At 49.4% G+C, this 20,790-nt stretch overlaps 1 protein-coding gene across 2 annotated transcripts in view; it reads right to left on the minus strand.

The window, feature by feature from the left end:
* Nucleotides 1-654: 654 nt before the first annotated feature.
* EEPD1 (endonuclease/exonuclease/phosphatase family domain containing 1) overlaps nucleotides 655-20,790 on the minus strand; it is a 123,856-nt gene continuing 103,720 nt past the window's right edge. For both annotated transcript variants that reach the window (XM_069588049.1, XM_069588050.1), the window contains exons 4-8: nucleotides 15,745-15,855; nucleotides 12,799-12,933; nucleotides 10,474-10,612; nucleotides 5,038-5,232; nucleotides 655-1,362 (exon numbers count right to left, since the gene is read on the minus strand). In XM_069588049.1, coding sequence (XP_069444150.1) covers nucleotides 1,163-1,362; nucleotides 5,038-5,232; nucleotides 10,474-10,612; nucleotides 12,799-12,933; nucleotides 15,745-15,855 — 780 coding nt within the window. In that variant the 3' untranslated portion in view covers nucleotides 655-1,162. The remainder of the gene's footprint in view (nucleotides 1,363-5,037; nucleotides 5,233-10,473; nucleotides 10,613-12,798; nucleotides 12,934-15,744; nucleotides 15,856-20,790) is intronic.

The following is a 20,790-nucleotide window of genomic DNA, read 5'->3' on the forward strand; positions in this document are numbered from 1 at the left end:
TCACACAGTATCAGCAGCATAGGGCTGACATGTGTGCGTGGGCTTTAGACTGAGTGTGGATCCGTCTATGTACTAACTGGCTGTGTGACCTTCAGGAGGTGAAACTCCATAAGCCTGTTTCTTCAGCTGTGAAATGGGCATTATAATCCCAGTCTCTTGGGGACCTACAAGAGACCCCAACTTGGGAAGAAAAGAGTATTTGGTGGCAGTTAACCCACACTTCCCGCCCCGTACCCCCAACACCCACCCTCAAGGGAGGACCCTCCCTCTCCTGATGCTCCCAGGCTTAGCTTCCTGGGGATCCAGAATTAACAGCTATTCCTCAGGATCAGCAGATGGAGGCTCTGGGTAGAGAATGCTGGGGAACTGAAGGTGAACTGAATTGAATGGAGGAGGAGGAAAGGAAATCATTCAAATGGTTCTTCAAAGTGATAGATGGTCCAGTAGAGGGGTCAGAGGATGAAGCACTGGATGGCAGGGAGGAGACAATCTAAAGATTGGACAGAGATCCCCAGGGGTCAATGAGGGTGTGATGGGAACCTCTGCAGGATCTCAAGGCGAGGATGCACAAGGGGTGCCTTGTGTTCAGGACACTGCAGACCACAGCCTCTCCCCTTCCCCACCCAGCCCAAGACATCAGAAGCGGGCACGAAACACAGGACAGGGGACTGCCCCCAGGCTCTCAATGCGGCCAGGCAGGCTCATCTCTGTTTATTTTTTCAAAACAAAACTAAAAATCATCACTCAAAATATTTGAGGAGAGTGCTCGAGTTAAAAGCTTTTCACAGAATTTGCAGTCAGAACATCGCAGACTGGTGGTCAGGAACGAGAGCTCTGCCTCCAGCCTCCACTGCTATTCCCCTTGAGCTGCAGTCCAGGCAGTGGGGTGATCATCCCCAGTGGCTGAGGCCGGCGGCATCCACAGATCAGACATTCCAGTTCTCTACCCGGCTTCTGATCAGACCATCCAGCACCTTGAGGGCCCGCTGGGCTCCCTCCCCCATGAGAGTCCACAAACTCTGTGAGGAAGGCAGCCGGGTCACAGCCCAAGCACTGTCCACTGTCAGAACGAGGACAAAAGGGCAGGCGGTTCTGGCTCTGCATCTTCACGGGGGAGGGCAAGCTCCCCGGGGTCAGGGGGCGGAACGCCCATTCGGGGCCATCATCGCTCGTGTTTAATGTTGGCTTCACTCCGCTCCAGGGTGAGCCCATTGCCGCTCCGAGGGCCTTCCTTCCTGGTCCAGTCCTTCTCCGTGTAAAACTCCGCAAGCACAGGGCAGTGTTCAGAAGCCACTCCGCCCCAAGACCAGTTATCTGGAATCCAAGGGTTCGTGAGGCCTTCTCTCACTACAGCCCAGTGGCCTGGAGGCAGAGGGAAGACAGACCCAGAGGTCAGGATGGGAGGTGAGGGAGGGCCGCAAGCTGGTGGGTGGAGGCCAACGCTGTATAGTTTGCAAGCCTGGGCTCCCTGACGAGACCCCTCAGTCACCTGGCTTGCCTGTGCAAATGAACTGTCTCAGCCCATTGGATTTCCCAGACAAGTGAGGGTTTGCCAAGGAGGCGCTGAAACTACCCTGGGTCCAGGCCTCCTGCCCATTTGCACACCTCCTGGCCCCCACCCCGTCCTTACTTCGCAAACACTTGCAATCTGACCAGCGAGGGTAAGTGTTCGACACAGGTACACAGTTCCCACAAAGGTGTCCAAAGTGAAGGTCCTATTTCACAAAGCAAAGCTGCAAAGGAGGGTGGGAAAGGAGAAAGTTCTACAAAAAGGGTAAAGAAGAGAGAGTTACAGAAGTTTATGAGCTAGTAAAGGCTTGGAGAAGGCAATGGCACCCCACTCCAGTACTCTTGCCTGGAAAATCCCATGGATGGAGGAGCCTGGTAGGCTGCAGTCCATGGGGTTGCGAAGAGTCGGACAGAACTGAGCAACTTCACTTTCACTTTCATGCATTGGAGAAAGAAATGGCAATCCACTCCAGTGTTCTTGCCTGGAGAATCCCAGGGATGGGGGAGCCTGGTGGGCTGCCATCTCTGGGGTCGCACAGAGTTGGACACGACTGAAGCGACTTAGCAGCAGCAGCAGCAAAGGCATTTTTAAAGTCAAAGTTTAGAAACATGTGAAGCTTAAGGTATGTTTAAGAAACAGGGGAAGAGTCACAGAAGAAAGGACAGAGCAGTTAGAAGCATGGCCATGGCCCTCAGTGAGAACCGCCCCAGAGAATCAAACAGACCCAGGCCTGGGCTCCGGTGGCTTCCCTAGAGGCTGAAACGGTATAGAACCTATCTCCTGCAATCAGGAGACCTGGGTTCAATCCCTGGGGTTGTGAAGAAACCCTGGAGAAGGGAATGGCAACCCACTCCACTATTCTTGCCTAGAGAATTCCATGGACGGAGGAGCCTGGCAGGCTATAGTCCATGGGGTCACAAAGAGTCAGACATGACTAAGCAACTGTGGAAAATTCTGAAAGAGATGGGAATACCAGACCACCTGACCTGCCTACTGAGAAATCTGTGTGCAGGTCAGGAAGCAGCAGTTAGAACCAGACATGGAACAACAGACTGGTTCCAAATAGGAAAAGGAGTACGTCAAGGCTGTATATTGTCACCCTGCTTATATAACTTATATGCAGAGTACATCATGAGAAACGCTGGGCTGGAGGAAGCACAAGCTGGAATCAAGATTACGGGGAGAAATATCAATAACCTCAGATATGCAGATGACACCACCCTTATGGCAGAAAGCTAAGAACAACTAAGACTCTTGATGAAAGTGAAAGAGGAGAGTGAAAAAGTTGGCTTAAAACTCAACATTCAGAAAACTAACATCATGGCATCTGGTCCCATCACTTCATGGCAAAAAGATGGGGAAGCAATGGAAACAGTGGCAGACTTTATTTTGGGGGCTCCAAAATCACTGCAGATGGTGACTGCATCCATGAAATTAAAACATGCTTGCTCCTTGGAAGGAAAGTTATGACCAACCTAGACAGCATATTAAAAAGCAGAGAAATTACTTTGCCGTCAAAGGTCCATATAGTCAAACTATGGTTTTTCCAGTAGTCATGTATGGATGTGAGAGTTGAACCATAAAGAAAGCTGAGCGCTGAAGAATTGATGCTTTTGAAGTGTGGTGTTGGAGAAGACTCTTGAGAGTCCCTTGGACTGCAAGGAGATCCAACCAGTCCATCCTAAAGGAGATCAGTCCTGAATATTCACTGGAAGGACTAATGCTGAAGCTGAAACTCCAAGATATTGACCACGTGATTTGAAGAACTGACTCATCTGAAAAGACCTTGATGCTGGGAAATATTGAAGGCGGGAGGAGAAGGGGACAACGGAGGATGAGATGGCTGGATGGCATCCCTGACTCAATGGACATGAGTTTGAGTAAACTCTGGGAGTTGGTGATGGGCAGGGAGGCCTGGTGTGCTGCAGTCCATGGGGTCACAGAGTCGGACACGACTGAGCGACTGAACTGACCTGAACTAAGCAACTAACACCTTCACTTTCAGGCCTGGGTTCTGGTGTGAGTTCTGGGATGGGGGCCGCTCCTCCCTGCACCTCGCTTTCTACAGCTGAAGAGCAAGGGACGGAGGCAACAGCTTCTAGCTTTCCCCCAGCCCTGTCTGCTCAAGCACTCCAGCACCGCCTCCTGTCGCCACCAACCTCTGTCTAGCCAGCGATGCGTTTCTGCAGACTGCGTCTCGCCCAGCCTGATGACTGACACTCCCTCTGAGACCCACTTTCTTCATCCTTTTGATTTTCCTATGACACAGTCCAACAGGACACTGGTGCCCAGGACTGGAAATTCTAGTCCTGAGGATCCAAGTCTTGGCTGCAAGTCCTGGTCTCACAGTGAGACTCCAGCATTGGTACTTAATTTTTTTTTAACATTTCTCTTAAGTATAATCTGCAACTATTTGTGTTTAGTAAGGGCTTCTCTGGTGACTCAGACAGTAAAGAATCTGCCTGCAATGCAGGAGACGGGTTTGATCCCTGGGTCAGGAAGATCCCTTGGGGAAGAGAATGGCTATCCACTCCAGTATTCTTGCCTGGAAAATCACATGGACAGAGGAGCCTGGGGGGCTACAAAGAGTCGGACACAACTACAACTGATCAACTGACACTTTTCAAACTGTTGGTGCTTATCTTACTCTTATCTTACATCCAAAGACCCTACTGCCGCTTCTGTATTTTTATGACTGTTTCATGACCCAAGGTCTGCTCAGCAAGTGACTGGTTTGGGGGAGTGCTTTTCAGTGCTGAGGCCACCCACCACACCCTGGTCCGGCAGAGTCCTGCCTAAGGCACTTCAGCATCCTATAGTGATGCCAGGTAACATGTCAGCTCACCGCCAACTGCTGCTCTGCAGGGTGCTGATGGCATGTGGGTAAATCTCAGGCCACAGCACACTGCCTGAATATGACAGGGCTTGAGAACTGTTTGCTGAAGGGCTAAGTATCCTTAAAATTAGGCTAAGCTGGGGCTTTCCTGCTGGCCAGTGGATAAGAATCCACCTGCCAATGTAAGGGACATGGGTTTGAATTCTGGTCTAGGGAGATTCCACAAGTCGTAGGGCAACTGAGCCCGTGTACTACAACTGCTGAGCCCACGCTCTAGAGCCCGTGAGCCGCACTCCTGAAGCCCACATGCCCTGGAACCCATGCCCTACAAGAGGAAGCACTGCAGGGAGAAGCCCACGCGCCACAACTAGAGGGTGGCCCCTACTCAGCGCAGCAGAGCAAGTTCGCAGCAGCGACCCAGTGCTACCAGTCGATAGCCAGGTCTGCCCGGCACGCATCGGCTTTGTCCCTGATGTAGGTCAGTGAATGCCTTTTACTTAGTTTTCAGAACCCTTTCACTCTTAAAAGTGGCTCTGTGTGAAAGATAATTATACAGCCGCCTCAACAGTAACCTCATAAATGCCTGCAGAGGAGGGAAGGTCACTCCTGACTCTCGCTCAAACCAGACAATCGTGAACTGCCAGCTCAGACAGGTGACTCTCCCTGTTTCTGAACAGCACGTGTGCTTTACCTGTGAAAACCTTCTTTAAGCTTTTACTGATCCAGATGTTGTCCAGAGTCTTCGAGCCTTGAGGATTCTTGGTGCTGATGTTGGTAAAGGTGTGTGCGGGGATCAGGTGGTGGAATTTTTCTTTCCTCAAGATATCATAGTCACTGCTGTCTGGCCCCTGGCCAAAATCCCCTAAAACTATCACGTCTTTTTCTCCTAGAAGTGGAAGAGAGAAATTCAGAAATGTAAGAGGTGGTGGGAAGTTAACCCAGCACTGACCACCACTCATTTAAGTAGGATCGTGAGTGTCTGATCTGACTCTCCAGGATTAGAACTGTGGCATGGTTCTTATTCTCCCAATTCTTCCAAGTTCCTTGTGCAACACCCCCTCACCGCCCCCCGACCCCACACCCAAGCTCCCAGAGTAGGTTAGTGACACATTAGGTTGGTGTGATGTCAACATCACCTCTGTTCTGGATCATGGGTTCCGAATCTCGTAGCACAGAAAGGCCCTAAGGGTCTTGCCCAGATCGTTAACAAAAGCTCAAAAACATTTATTGAGCACAGAAGGAAGCCCGAGTGGAGACACAGGAAGAAGACAGTCATCTGTAAGCCGAGGAGAGTCCTCAGAAGGAACCGACCCTGCCAACACCTTGATCATGGACTTCCTAGCCTTCAGGACTGTAAGAAAATAAATGCCTGTTGTTTAAGCCATCCAGTCTGTGGTGTTTTGTTATGGAACCCCAGCACACTAATATAGGGCAAAATACTTTAAAGTATTTTCAACAGCTCTCTCAAACTCTAGTTTGATTTACAAGAGTAAGTGGGATAGTTATGAAGTATTTTCCCAAGTGAGGAGACATTCAGAAAAGGACAGTGAGACCCAACTTGGCTCCCTGGGATTCCCGTCCACTGCCTGACCATCACTTCCTGTCTCGAAGTTCCCCTCAGGAGAGCCACGTTATCACAGGGAGAAACATTGCAAGGAAAGCTTTAAAGAAAGCAGTTCATAACCAAGGGCCAAATGCATCTGAGACACTCAACAAATCTTCGTGGACTTGAATACACATCAATAACAAGGGCTGCTGCTGCTGCTAAGTCACTTCAGTTGTGTCCAACTCTGTGTGACCCCATAGACGGCAGCCCACCAGGCTCCCATGTCCCTGGGATTCTCCAGGCAAGAACACTGGAGTGGGTTGCCATTTCCTTCTCCAATGCATGAAAGTGAAAAGTGAAAGGGAAGTCGCTCAGTCGTGAGATTAAGAAATCCAAAGTGAAATGACATAAGCCACCAGCAGAGGGCACTCACGTTCTGCACATGACACCCTCTCCCAGGGGGCCTGAGGGAGGGAAGGGGATGGAAGGAAGCCCTTCCTGCAGCCATTGTATGACTGACAGAGAGGCATCTGACCCTCATGCTAGAGCCTAACAACCCTGGCACCCAAAGCAGGGCGAGCCCAACTAAGCTGGTCTTGAGAAATCACGGCGAACTTTCAACAGGAAAGTCAACTTATGAATAATACTAATAACAACTCCTAAGAGGCCAGTGTCAATGACCCTCCACTGAGTCGTCACCGTGTGCTGGGGACCTCTTGCAGGTAAGAAGCTGAGGCTCTAACCAAAGCCACCAAGCCCTCAAATCCAGGACAAAGAGCTAGGATGGAAAAGCCCCACACGCTTGGAACAGAGCCTGCTGCCTGGCAGACGTAAGAGAAACACGCACGGAAGAAATGGTAAACGAAGCGTGAGGAAAACTGCACAATTAAGGTGCAACGTAGCTTTTAAAAGGAATGAATAGAAAGATGTACCTTTATTAAATTTCAAGGAAAACTTAGGAAAGACTGAGACAAAAGATTTCAATATTATGAGAGGTTTTCATTAGGATACAAACATGAAATATTTGAGCCAAAAGAAGACAGTTCTGGGGTTTTTCCTGGTAGCTCAGTGGTAAAGAATCCACTGGCCAGTGCAAGAGACATGGGTTCAATCCCTGGTCTGGGACGATCCCACATGCCACGGGGCAACTAAGCCCGCGTACCACAACTGTTAAGGCTATGCTCTAGAGCCCCAAAGCCACAGCTGATGAAGACTGCGCACCCTACAGCCTGTGCTCCACATCAAGAGAAGCCACCGCAACGAGAAGCCTTTGTGCTGCAACTAGAGAAAGCCCGTGTGCCACAGTGAAGACTCGGCACTGACAAAAAATATATATTTTTTTCTTTTAAGAAAAGATATATATATATATATATATATATTTTTTTTTTTTTTTCTTTTAAGAAAAGAAAATTCTGAACCCAGGAGAGATGCTGGTGTCAGGCATCAATAAACCAAGCTCTGTGTAACTTCGGGAATGAAAATAATGGCTAATTTTGAATTGGACTGTCCAGGTTTCTTACAATTCATCTACTTCGGTTAAAGCAGTTTGGTGATGACATGGAGACACTCCCTGCCTCTGACAACCCACAGATGTGCAGGGCCCTAAATTCTCCTAGGAAGCTGTCCGCCAGGGTGGGCTCCACAGGTACCCACTGAGTTTCTAGGAGTTAGGGCTTCCCAGGTCTCCCTAGTGGTAAATAACATGCTTGCCAATGCAGGAGACCCAGAAGATGCAGGTTCGACCCCTGGGTCAGGAAGATTCCCCTGGAGGAGGGCATGGCAATCCACTCCAGTATTCGTGCCTGGAGAATCCCACAGCCAGAGGAGCCGCCTGGCAGGCTAGTCTCTGGGGCCACAAAGAATCAGACACTACTGAGTGCACACATTTTCCAGGAGTGAAGGGATAATATTTGGGGCTGACTTTCTCAGAGTCCTCGATTTATAAAATGCCAGCGACAATAGCAGGAGCCCGGCCCCGCTAGGGGTAAGTCTTACTCAGATGCCAAGCATGGCCCTGCCTTGTTCGACCCTTGCTGAAATTCCATCAGTGGATGGGCACCCCACCCTGAGCCCTCACTGACGTCAGTCAACCTGGGCGTACGTTCCAGACAAAGGTGGAAAGGTCCAGGGTTTGCTAGTCAAGCCGACTCTGTTTGCTCTGATAGAAAGAAGCCTGTGGAATAAAGTTCAGTCTTTGTTTGAGCCAAGCTGCCTCTGCTCATCGATTTACCCGAGCTGCCGCTTGGGCAGGTTGCAGCACTTCCTGATTCCACAGCTCTGCTGTGTCACCAGTTAACAATAGGCTGGACGTTAGTTAAATGCAGGGGGACACGGGGACATGAGTCACTGTCCTTACCTGGGCACGTCAAGGCTGAGTCAGACTGTGGCTCAATCGTCCCTGGCAGCTTGAAACAATACGCTGCCCAGGTCTTCTGACAAACACCTGATCCCTACCAGAATTATCCGAAAAGATAGCAGGGCCTATGGTTATCAGAGAAGTAAGGGACTGGCACATTCCCTTCCTCCTTCCATATAAAGCAAAAGTCTGAAATCAAGAACAACAGAAATGTCCAGAGTTTTAAAAGCTGTCAAGTCATCCTTCATAATGGGTTAGAGTCTAGCCATGGGTGAACAATCTCCCACATGGTTGCTCCTTGGATGAAGTACCTTTACTTAAACAGCTTTCTGACTTTTTTTTTTTAGCCCAAAGACTCACAATTTAAGGAGAACGCTATTCGCAGCACATCCTGGTTTGAAATGTAAGCTGTACCTCAATGTTCATAAGAGCATTATCCATAACAGCCAAAAGATGGCAATAACCCAAGTGTCCATTGACAGACACATGGAATAGTATTTGGCCATAAAAATGAAAGGAAATTCTGATGTATACTACAAGCCATAAAGACATAACGTAAGTGAAATAAACTGGCCACAAAGGGACAAATATTGTAAGGTTCCATTTAGATGAGATACCTAGAGAGGTCAAGTTCACAGAAATAAAGTAGAAAGGTGGCTGTCAGGGTCTTGGAGGGAAGGGAATTTGTGTTTAATGGGCACAGAGTTTCAGTCTGGGAAGATGAAAAAGCTCTAGTGATGGATGGTGGTAATGGCTATAAAATAATGTAAATATACTTAAAACCATTATTATAAAATAATGTAAATATACTTAAATATACTTTAAGTTACAAGTAACTTAAAAATGGTTAAGATGGTAAGTCTCATGTCATATATATTTTACCATGATAAAACTCTTTTCAAAATGAACAATCTTTGAACTATCTCTGTAGCCAAATCTTCATAAATCACCTTGTGGGGGGCCAATTTAACAAGGGAAAAAAGGCTTAGCAAGCTAGGAATACGGATTAAGACTCTGGAATACAGAAGAGAACTGCAGGCCTCCAGCTGTGAAACCTCACCTGGAGCAGCTCAGTGCTCTGAAAAAAACAAGCCAAACTGATCACACCCCAGTAAGGCAATGGCACCCCACTCTAGTACTCTTGCCTGGAAAATCCCATGGATGGAGGAGCCTGGTGGGCTGCAGTCCATGGGGTCGCTGAGTCGGACACGACTGAGCGACTTCACTTTCACTTTTCACTTTCATGCATTGGAGGAGGAAATGGCAACCCACTCCAGTGTTCTTGCCTGGAGAATCCCAGGGACGGGGGAGCCTGGTGGGCTGCTATCTATGGGATCGCACAGAGTCGGACACGACTGAAGTGACTTAGCAGCAGCAGCAGCAGCAGCAGTCTTTACAGCTGTGTCAGCTTTCAACTCTTCCTCCTTGTAAGCCACGCACAGCAAATGTTTGGTATTATTGGGGGCAGAGCTGGAAAGCAGAGTCCACCTGTCTTCTGAAGTTCTGCCCTTTTCAGTGTTCTCTTAATCCCCCTCAACTCATGTCTGCTGAGCCCCTACCATATCCTGGGTCCTTCATCAGAAGGTCACCTAGCCCTGGGCACCCTGTGAAGTTAGCACTGTCAGCCCCTGAAGAGTGGTGACCTCCCAGACATCCTACCACCATTGAAGGAGCCAAGATTCAAGTCTAGTGTTTCTGTCATTTCAGGGCTCTGTCAGCAAGATCTGCAATCCACCAGGAAGGAGAGGACTCATCAGGATTTCCCCACTCCCCTCGTCACCAACTCTCTTTCCCAAGAAGAGCAGGTGCACATCTTCAGGGGACACCACCACGGGAGCACCCGGGGGGCAGCGGAGCCCATGACGGGGGGCACGGGGCCCGTGACGGGGGGCAGCAGAGCCCATGGCGGGGGGCACGGGGCGCCATCACTTCTCATCATTCTCCTTCTCCCAATCCTGTCCATCAAAGGGAGGCTGGAGAGCCACAAAACCCCACCACGGAACCCACATGCCAGACCCACAGAGACAAAGCTGTGAGCGCACACGGGGCACTGCGCTGCCCAGGATACAGGCGGTGTGGCGGTTTCCTGTCCCTCACTCAGTACGCATCGCTGCCCACAGCACAGCCAGCCTAAGGGAGGGGAGAGACACTGGGAAGGGGCACCCCTCACCTACCCTGCAGAAGTGGGAGCTGCCAGCCCAGCCGCACAGGAAGAGGGTTCCTACCTTTCAGGGTTTCCTGCAAGGTCTGTGTGAAGCTAGCCCAGCGATGACTGTCACTGTGATTCTTGCTCAGGTTCTCACCCCCTGGGAAGGTCAGGGTCGCCAGGTGAAGGTTCACCAGCGTCAAGTCATGACTTCCTACCTGGGCAAGATGAAACAAAGCACCAGAGACAGGTTGAGATGCTCTTATTGCCTGCGCCCGTTACCTCCAACCCCCAAGCAGCTTTGCAAACAGTGACGGCGGTAAACGTACACAAGGCAGCTCACACTGGAGAAAGCAGAGGCAGCTGTCGCAAGAGCTTCCTGAGGCCCTTGCAGGACCAAGACCTCTCTTGTCCTGTCACAGGGATCCCCTACATTGCACCCCTTTACTCCTCCTTAGGGTCTGGAAAATCAGGCACATCTAGAAATGTCAATTTTTTGTTGCCTTTTTTTTTCCCTTCTGAGCAACTATGGAGGAGGAAGAGGTGACACTAGCAGCTGGTTGTTAATGAAGACCTGGGGCTCTCCCCACAGGGCCAGCCTGTCACCTCCCACCCCCCCGCCAGGATTTGTAGCTGGGCCCCGCCTCCTTCCCCACCTCCCCACATCCCACCCACCGCTATGTGCTCCCTTTCCCCCTCGAAATCTCGGTGCCTGATGCTCAGTGATTTCAAACATGAAGAATGAAAGCTGGCTGAGCCCTGGTAGCACAGGCTAAGCCCCCTCCTGCATCCCCAGTGCAGCAGCAGAATCATGACGTCAGAGTCAGTCTCCTGGGCCCCAAAGCAGTGCTCAGCTGCTCTGAGTCTGGCAACCCCACCCTTCTGTTATGGCAACAAACACTAACCACTGCCAGGAAGCGGGGGTGTGCAGAGGGCACCCCCAAGTGGGCGCTGCCAGTTTCGTCTTACAGAGGCGCCCAGTTTGCCATCACCACCACCCAGCCAGGAGAGCTCTCTCTGCAGCTGTGGCTCAGACCTCAAGGGAGACACCTTCAGGCCGTGGGCAAGGAAACCCTGCCTGGGGAGAGAAGCCACATCTCTGTCCCCACAGCTTGCCTGGCCTAGGATGTGACACGAAGCACAGGAGCCTCATACCTGTGCAGGGGATCACTTCATTCAGAGGATTTGAGCAATAACTCACAATCTGAGAGCATTTCTTAATGGTCTTTAAAACCAGCCCACCTCTTTGAGACACTAGCTGGTTCTGCCTGTTGCCTTTCTTGGCCAAAGCCAGTGCAGCCACTTTCCATAGAAAAGGGACCTGGGGAGGAGGGTTCAGGGGTGATCGCTGGCTGACTGATACACCAGTATCAGAAGCACAACCCACAGACACCCCGGGTTGTGTGCATACGCATGGAATCCCAGCATCTCTGCAGCTTTGCAAGTGAGGAGGTGGGAAGTGTGGGCTAGATCCCCGACCACAGTCAGCACAGCCGCCAGCTCACAGGCAGCCCCAGCCTGGAGCTGCCAGAGAGAAACCGTGCTGAGGTCTGCGGCAACTCTCTGGCTCCAGAACTGCTCTGGAGCATATAGAAGGGGGTGTCCCAGATGCCCAGCAGCTAGCTTGCTGGGCTCTGTGATAAGGGACCACTCTCGCCCGACCCTGTGTCTTCTGACGAGTAAGGCCGACTGCTGACTTGGTGACCTGTTTCGGCTGCTGCCTTTTCCTCCTGCCTGACGCCCAGTTTCTGACTGTTTGCTGTCCATAAATACTTCCCAGGGCATCCAGGGGAATCGGAGAGACCCAGGTCGGTATGCCTGCTGCTCCCAACTCTGGAGAGAGAGGGCTTGTCTGGAAGTGTCAGTGGCCCCATCACCCAGAAGGTCCTTCTGAGGCCCTTCCAAGTCCCAGTGACCCCTGGAGGGCTCTCCCTCTCCCTAGTAAGAGAAGGGTGTCCTCAGAGCAGTTCAGCTGCCGTCTAATCCAGAGATTCTCAAACGACCGGCTTCCTTACCCGGCACTGAGAGCACTGATGAAGCACAGGAGGTGCTTCTGGAAATCAGACATTGTGTGTGTGGGTGGGGGGGGGGGCAGGGTCCAGGAAACCCTGACTTTAAGAAAATCTCTCCAGGTGATTCTGCTGCTTATCAGGTTTGGGAAACAGCCATTTGACCTCCTTCTTGCCCAGAAGTCAAAGTTACCAGAGCTACGATCTCCCCCAAATTCCTCTTCTTCCTGCTCTGGACAAGTTCCCCAGCTGAGGGAACCCCAAGTGTGTGTGCTGACCCAGCCCCGAGAGAGAATAAAACCAAGGCAAAAAGGTGAGCTTCTCTGGCTCACAGTTCAAAGTGGGCTTTTTTCCTTTTCAGAAGGAGTGGCCCCGCAGGGCAATAGGGGCAATACCTTGAACCTTGCGAGGTACGGGCTGGGGCCCACCGGCTTCCCATGCCCGTTGCCGGGCGAGCTCTCCTGCCAGGCGGCATCTCTCAGCTCCACCCCGGCCGCCGTGTCCCACAGGAACCCCGCAAACCCGGCACCCTGTGGGAGAAGACGAGGTGTTAGTGTGCAGAGAGGTCTGTCTGGTGGGGTGTTCAGCCTCAAGCTGGGGAGCAAACTCTACACTGGGTCTGGGGGTGACCTGCCCAGGGGCTGTTCCTGAGACAAAAGCATATCCCCAAACCACAGCATGTTCCTCCTAGTCCCCACAACAAATTTCCCAGACCAGTAATTTCAGAGAGGTTCACACAGCTGGGGTGCCTGGGCTCTTCTTTGGCAGGGGCACATTGTGGGGGAGATCCCAGACTAGGCACAGAATTATCTTTTTAATCATCACATCCCATAGGATGGCCACTCACGTGCCCACCTGTCATGTAAAGACTCAGCTGCTCAGAGAGGTTAAGTAACTTCCCTGAAACCCCACAGTTGGTAAATGGCAATGCAGAGGATCAAACACAAAACTCCAAGAGGTGGCTTTGGTTACTGAGCAGCTTCCAGCTCAGTACTGCCTGCCACCTCATGGGTACCCTGCCGGGCACTGGCCCATGTCTGCTAAACAAGCATTCAACGCACAGTATCCTTCAAAATTCTATAGCCACTCTGAGTTGAGGGAGGAGCTGTTGATCCCATTTCACAGATGAAGGGGTTGAGGCTGAGAGATCTGAGAGGCAGCCACACACTGTTACCCAGTGGCCTTGACACCCAACCTGGAGCAGGGCTACCTGACTTGAAAATCTCCAACAGGCTCTGTCAGGCTCAGTCAAGGTCCTGGGCTTGCAAAGAGTGAAAAGAGGCCAGGTTTCTGGGTCTAGTTTTCTCACCATGAACATCTAGTATATAGCACAGTGCCTGACACACAGTAACTTTCCTAATGATTTGCTGAACAGATAAATAGTGCTAAATGGACTGTAAGAGTCCTGTGAACCTATATATATGTGTGTAAAGTGCCTTTTAAAAAAAGGTGTGAAAGTGTTAGTCACTCAGTTGTGTTTGACTCTTTTTGACCCCAAGGACTATAGCTCACCAGGCTCCTCTGTCCATGGAATTCTCCTGGCAAGAATACTGGAGTGGGTAGCCACGTCCTTCTCCAGGGGATCTTCCCAACCCAGGGACTGAACCTGGGTCTCCCACATTGTAGGCAGATTCTTTACCATCTGAGCCATTCAAAATATTTTAAAATTATTTTTATAGGTTTATTTATGGCTATGCTGGGTCTTCATTGCTACACCAGCTTTTCTCTAGTTGTGGCAAGTGGGGGCTACTCTCTAGCTGCAGTGCGTGGATTTCCCATTGCGGTGGCCTCTCTTGCTGCAGAGCAAGGGCTCCAGAGGCCTTCAACAGTTGCTGCATGTGGGCTCAGCAGCTGTGGTTTCTGGGCTCTAGAGCACAGACTCAGTAGTCATGGTATGGGCTTAGTTGCTCCGCAACATGTGGGATCTTATCGGACCAGGGATGGCACCCCGTCTCCTGCATTGGCAGGCAGATTCATTATCAGTGAGCCATCAGGGAAACCCCAACTCTGTTTTTTATTTTTGTTTTACTTTTGGCTGCACCATGCAGCCTGTGGGAACATAGTTCTCCGACCAGGATTGAATCCGGGCTCCTGGCAGGGAGAGTGTAGAGTTCTAACCACTGGACCACTAGGGAAGTCCCCTATTAGTATTATTTCTATGTGGACTGAGAAGGAACAGTCATGGGCTGGAGTGGTAAAGACCAGATACCTTCCCATTATCCTGTATTTCCAGCCTCCTGGTTACCACCTGCAGTAATCACTTACACCCCAAACCCAGAGAAATAAGATTTACAGCATACTTTAAAGTAGGAGCTAAAAAGAAAGCTTATTGTCAATAAGTGACTGGATACTTTTAATCCAGTAAATGTTACAATTTAAAAGTCCCAGATCTCCATATCACTCAGATAAGTATTTATATCATGTGTGTTTATAATGGTATACTGGAGATACAAACGGGCTTCCCACATGGCTCAGTGGTAAAGAATCCGCCTCCCAATGCAAAGCCACAGGAGACGTGGGTATGATCCCTGGGTTGGGAAGATCCCTTGGAGAAGGGAATGGCAACCCACTCCAGTATTCTTGCCAGGAAGATGCCATGGACAGAGGAGCCTGGTGGGCTATAGTCCAAGGGTCACGAAGAGTCAGACACAATTGACATGAACGCAGCACCAACACCTAGCGATAAAAATGTAACATCTGCATTTATAGGAAAATTTTGTAATCCACTCATAATTAACTATCAGGAGCCTATTTAAAAAAATCTAAAACTCTACTGATGTTGAATATTTTAAGTGAGTAAAAACTGGTCTTGAATATGATATGTGGGAGTGAAAATAAATACATAGAGAGACTTACCTAAACCCACATGGGCAATACTAATGAGAGAAAATTCAAAATTAAAATCTGCTGAAAGTTTCCACAGATCATTTCCATGTGCACAATTCTTACCACTAAAGCAAATATTTCATGTATGAATTAAGTGAATCTGAAGTTCTCAGTCAATGGACAATGGGCTGTCTACAAACTTGGCAGAGGCTGGAACCGTGGAGAAGGGATTAGAAGGACAAAGGACAGAAATACCCCATTTGCTGCCTTGGCTCCAGACAGGATTTCTCCTCTCCTCCCAACACCCCAGCTCCCATTTCCGTCTGGGCAGCAGGCCATTCCTGATCCAAACAGGAAATAAGAACCAGGGCATTTTGAAACAAATGGCAAAGAGCTAAAAAAATGGGCAGAAATACAACATTACATCAAGGATGTTGGCAAAGGAAAGATTTTAAACATCTGTGATTGGAAAAAAGAAAATGGAAAGAAAATCCCCGTTCTGCAGATGAGGGTACCTTTTGGAGCTGAGTCGAGGGCGTCTCTGAAACAACGGCCTTCCAGCATCCCCGGGGCCCTTTCCACTTGCGGATGTTGGGCAGGATTGGCTGGTTTAGCTCCACACAGAACTGTAAAGACAGAGAACATGTCGGTGTGAGTTCCCGCCTAAAGCAGTTCCTGCTGCAGGCAGTCTGTGGAGCCAGAAAGTGCAGGATCCTGACTCCTCAGCTTGATTCAGACACTTGTCAGACCTCGTCCTTGTGTCCTCCGAAGCCAGGGTTTAGGAAGACCAGGATGACCAAACAAGCCTCAAAAATTAAAAAGCAAACTGTCCACTGGTGAAATATACAATTGTCACCTGGAGAATTTTAGCTTAGAGCAAACCATTCTCTTTGTAGCAATCCACCACAAATAGTTCAAAAGCAGTTGTCAGAATCTTTTTAATCCTTGAAACATCAGTGGTTAAGGTCCCAGGAGAGTCTAGATCACTATCAAATGCAGAGGGAAGAACATGGATACATGGTACTTTCCCACCACCGTTAGAGGCACAAAAACAGACCCCCAGAAGGTAGTCAATAATTGTGAAATAATTTTGAACAGAGACAGGTGGTCACTAGACTTAATGTCGCGGTCATTTCATAATGTATAAAATTACCGGATCACTACATTGTACATCTGAGACTAATACAATATTGTGAATCAATTATACCTCATTTTAAAAAAAAGTACCAACTGACCCTCCCTTCACCAGGCACCACCATATTGTTCAGCTTGGTTTTCCTCTGAGAAGAAAGACCTCTCACGGGTGGTCACTATGCCTCATGTGTGTTTTCAGGGTGGGCTTCTTTTTGTGTACGTGTGTCTCACCAATATAGAACTGCAAGGTGACTTTATCATCAAGGCAAAATGAAATTGTACAGACAATGTATTAATAAAATGAGGGGTTGAAAACTACAGGTTTCAGAATCCATGGGCCAGTTCCTCTAAGTCGTGCCTCAAACACAACCCCATCTTTTGGGGCTGGTTCTTTTAAGGGTCTCCAGAATTTGTCCGATTCGGGCTGTGTTTGAGATGCTCTGATACCTGGTACTGCCCCTTCTGGATGACACCTCCTGTCCCTTTACTTCATGCACCTTGGGTACCCTACTCAGCCCTTTCTCTGCCTGGTCCTACCAGCCAGTCTCTGGGCTTCCTTTCAGAGGCATCATTGCCATCTCCTCAAAGAGCCACCCTTAGATAACCTCAGCCCCACAGCTTCAGCTAACACTTCTACCCCAAATGCCCCCCAAATCTGTACCAGCAGCTCAGATTTCTCTCTCGAGTTTTGAATTATATTTTGACTTCCTTTTTAACATTTCCATCAGAAGATTTCCACAGAAGTACAAACCCAGCAGGTCCCAAAGAACATGCCGTTCCCCTCCCCAACACGCATCTCAATTCCTGGCACGAGCATCTTTCCAGCCACTCTGACTCTGCCCTCTCCTCCCACAGGCTAGTGCTCCCCAGGCCACATGCAGCATCGCGTCTGTCAGAAGCACCCTCTTTCTGCTCTCCAGTCCCACTGTTATGGTCCATTTCAAGCTCCATATTCTCCCACCTGGCTCACTGGCATAGCTTGCTAGAGGTCTCTCTGCCTCTCTGTCATTCAATCCCCTCCCATCTGTCCACTGGGTAAGCTGTGTGGCTATGCTGACACACCATCCCTGTGGTCCCTGGTCCAGGACCCAGGAACATCAGCATCACCTGGGAACTTGTAGGAAACTCTCTGGCCCCACCCTAGGCCTACTGGATCAGAAACTCTACGGTAAGGCCCAGTAAATGTGTTTTAACAAGCCCTTTGGTGATTTGGATGCCAGCTAAGATCTGAGAACCACTGCATTTGCCACTCCTCCCTAAGCATCTGCCTCAGATACAGGTGTTGTGGGCAGAGAGCGAGTGGTCTGCTGGGAGCCTCCTTCAGGAATGCCTTGGCTGCAGAGAGCTGCTCTCATACCCTTCCTGGGCAGTTCACATCCAGCAGCTGAGACAGGCCAGGGTCTGACGGTCTGGTCTTTGCTCTCCTGTTGCTCGAGCTCTAAGAGAGAAGATGAATCATTTCTCTAGTGACAAGCACTATGGAGGAAACAAAACTGGGCGAGGATGGAGCCTCCTGGGAGGGCTACTCTAGATGTACACGGTTCTAGGAATCATGCTGCTTTTACAGTTACATGCTTATGCGTCTGCCTCTTCCCGGTAGTGGACACCACAAGAGCAGGGACTGTCCCCGAGTTGCCTTTAGAAAGCCCGCTTGGCAGAGCACGGTGCCCAGTGATGCTCTATAACCATCAGCTGGTGAGCCAGGAAATTTCAGAGACGATCACCATCCTCAAATCCAGGTACGAGAGACAAAAGGAGGAATTTCTTCTTGAGGCTATTTAAGTAACTGCTTCGATCTTAATCTGACTTTGAGCTTGCCTGGGAAGGGTTCTCACTGGGATCTGGTCCTCAGTGACTTTTATCCATTCCCCTTTCAACACTGCCATGGATGGTGTTATTCCCAATAGGGGGACTTCACCCTGGAAGAAGCCCCATAGCCAGATGGTCCTGGCTGGTGGCCACCCTTGGGTAGGAAATGAAGCACTCTGGAAAATGCACGCAGAATTTATCGACTCTAGGAATCCAGCGACGAAATGTATTTCCAGAGGGTCCAATTTCCTGCTGGGGAATCATTCACTTGCTGAGTGATCATTAGAGCTGAATCCAAGAGGCATTAAAAAGGAGAACAGCTCTCCAGTGTCCATCTGGTACCTCACTGCTCTCCACATAGGCAAGTCTGAACCTGGCTGCTTGCCTGTATATCTGAGGATGCACCCCAGGAACCTCTAGCTCTTAAAAAGCCCCTGAGGTGATGAGTCAACCAGCTCTACTGGAGAGCTCCAGCCTGTGAGGCCCTGCTGTGCTGGGAAGAGCAGTCTGCAAGCAGCCAGGCAGCTCATCCTGACCCTCGCAGGTCAGGAGAGACACTGTCTTCCATGCACGCCTCTCTCAAAGATGTGGTCTGGGGACAAAGCTTTGTGCTGGTTCAAGCATGAGCATCAGTATCACCCGGGAACTTAAGATGCTACCAAAATTAGTGTCTGAGTCAGACCTGGCAAGCTGCATTTTCACATCCCTTCCAAGTGATACTGATTCAAGTTTAAAGCTGGTGTTATGGAATGGAGGAAATACATTTTCCTTTTCTTTGTTTTATATTTAAAAGTCTTTGCCTCACAGGTAAACTCTGGAAGACAAGGAACCATGATTCCTGAACCTTAAGGGTCACCTGTATTTTGTAGATCTGAAGCCTTGCCCTTGATGTTTCTCTCAGCCCTCAGAGTAGACTATGATCCTTCTCTCTGCCTTCTTTTTCAGTATTTCTTATGCTACTGGAGACAATTAATAATATAAGGGGGGCTTCCCCCTTATATAAGAGGTAAAGAAATCTGCCTGCAAGGCAAGAGACGCAGGAGACCTAGGTTCGATCTGTGGGTTGGGAAGATCGCCTGCAGGAAGAAATGGCAACCCACTTCAGTATTCTTGACTGAAAAATTCCATGGACAGAGAAACCTGGCAGGCTACGGTCCACGGGGCTGCAAAGAGTCAGACATGACTGATCAACTGAACACACATACACAATAAAATAAGGGACCAATGAGAACAGTATTTATGGCTGAAAGCATTCTATCTCATTTTTCATGACCAGCATTAGGTAACAGGTAGGTATTTTCTTCAATTTCTAGAACTGAAAAAAAAATTGCCACAATTAAAAATGAAATTTAAAAAAAGAGCAAGAAAAAAATTACCAGCTTGACAGTTCACAGCAAATCTAAGGAGGAGAGCACCTTTAAATCCTTGCTACTTAGTGTGTGGACCATGGGCCAGTAGCATCAAGCTCACCTTGGAGTCTGTTAGAAATGCAAGCTCTCAGGCCCACCCACACCAGTGCCCTGGGATCTGCGCTGTCACAGGATCCGAGGGTGCAAGCTCAGCAAGCTTTGAGGAGCCTGCTCCAGAGACCCCTTGTTTGGTCCACACCATTCCTATTATCCCACCAACAGATCACACTACCAGTCATTCAGGAGGTAAGTGCAGCCCAGAAATGTTAGGCCCGAACATAAGTGAGTTGAATGCAAGATTCCACAGCTGACAGGGTTTAGAGGGAGGTGTGAACTGAGGTCTGTCTCCTAATGCACCACCTCCTGGTCAGAACAGGTGGACCATGTGGGGCTGGACACGCTGCAAGGGGTGGGGCCAGCCGGCCTTTACCAGTCCTTAGAATCTTTCTCCCGAACATTTCAAAGGGAAACAAAAGCATCCTCTGAGAGCCCTCAACCTGAACTCTGCCTGAAGTTGAATTTTTTTTTTTTTAAAGAACAGCTGGTTCTCAAATTTTCTGCTTCACCCACACACCAGAAGAAAGAAAATATACTTTAAGCAAAAGTGGCTCCCAAGGGCAGAAAGGGTGGAAATGGAAGGGGCAAGGTGGGTATGACTGGAAAAAAGCCTCCCAGGTAACTGCACAGATCTGCCCAATCTCAACACAGGGCCCTTGCCCACCACCTGTGTTTCTAAAGTCCCAGGGGCTAACCCATCACCTGTATTCAGCAGAATTACACCAGCTCTCATTCTAGACCACAGGTTTGCCCACCCCACCCTGACTAAGTCGGAATCTGGTTTGGCCAAGCTGTGCACTCTCAAGTTCTCCAATTTTAAACTAAAGCTTGAGAAGTTCAGAGGAAGATAGATAATTATTATTTTTGAACTTGGTCTTTGCATTTTTAATACCTGTGGTCAGGAAAGACAATTTGTACTGTTCAAATCAAATAAATACCATTTCAGCTCTCCCACTCTGCCCTGTGTAAGCATCTGACCGAAGTCCTTTGCAGATCACCCTGTGAGATAAAGGCACAGAGAGAGCCCAGCCACCGTATATACACAGGCGTGCAATGGATGTTTGTTGAATGAATGAGTAAAGGCATGTCTCCTGGGGATCCCACCTTAGGCTTTTCTGTCCCAGGATAAATTACAAGAATCCCTCAAATGGG

The sequence above is a fragment of the Ovis canadensis genome, chromosome 4 (assembly GCF_042477335.2).
Source record: "Ovis canadensis isolate MfBH-ARS-UI-01 breed Bighorn chromosome 4, ARS-UI_OviCan_v2, whole genome shotgun sequence".
NCBI classification, from domain to species: Eukaryota; Metazoa; Chordata; class Mammalia; order Artiodactyla; family Bovidae; genus Ovis; species Ovis canadensis.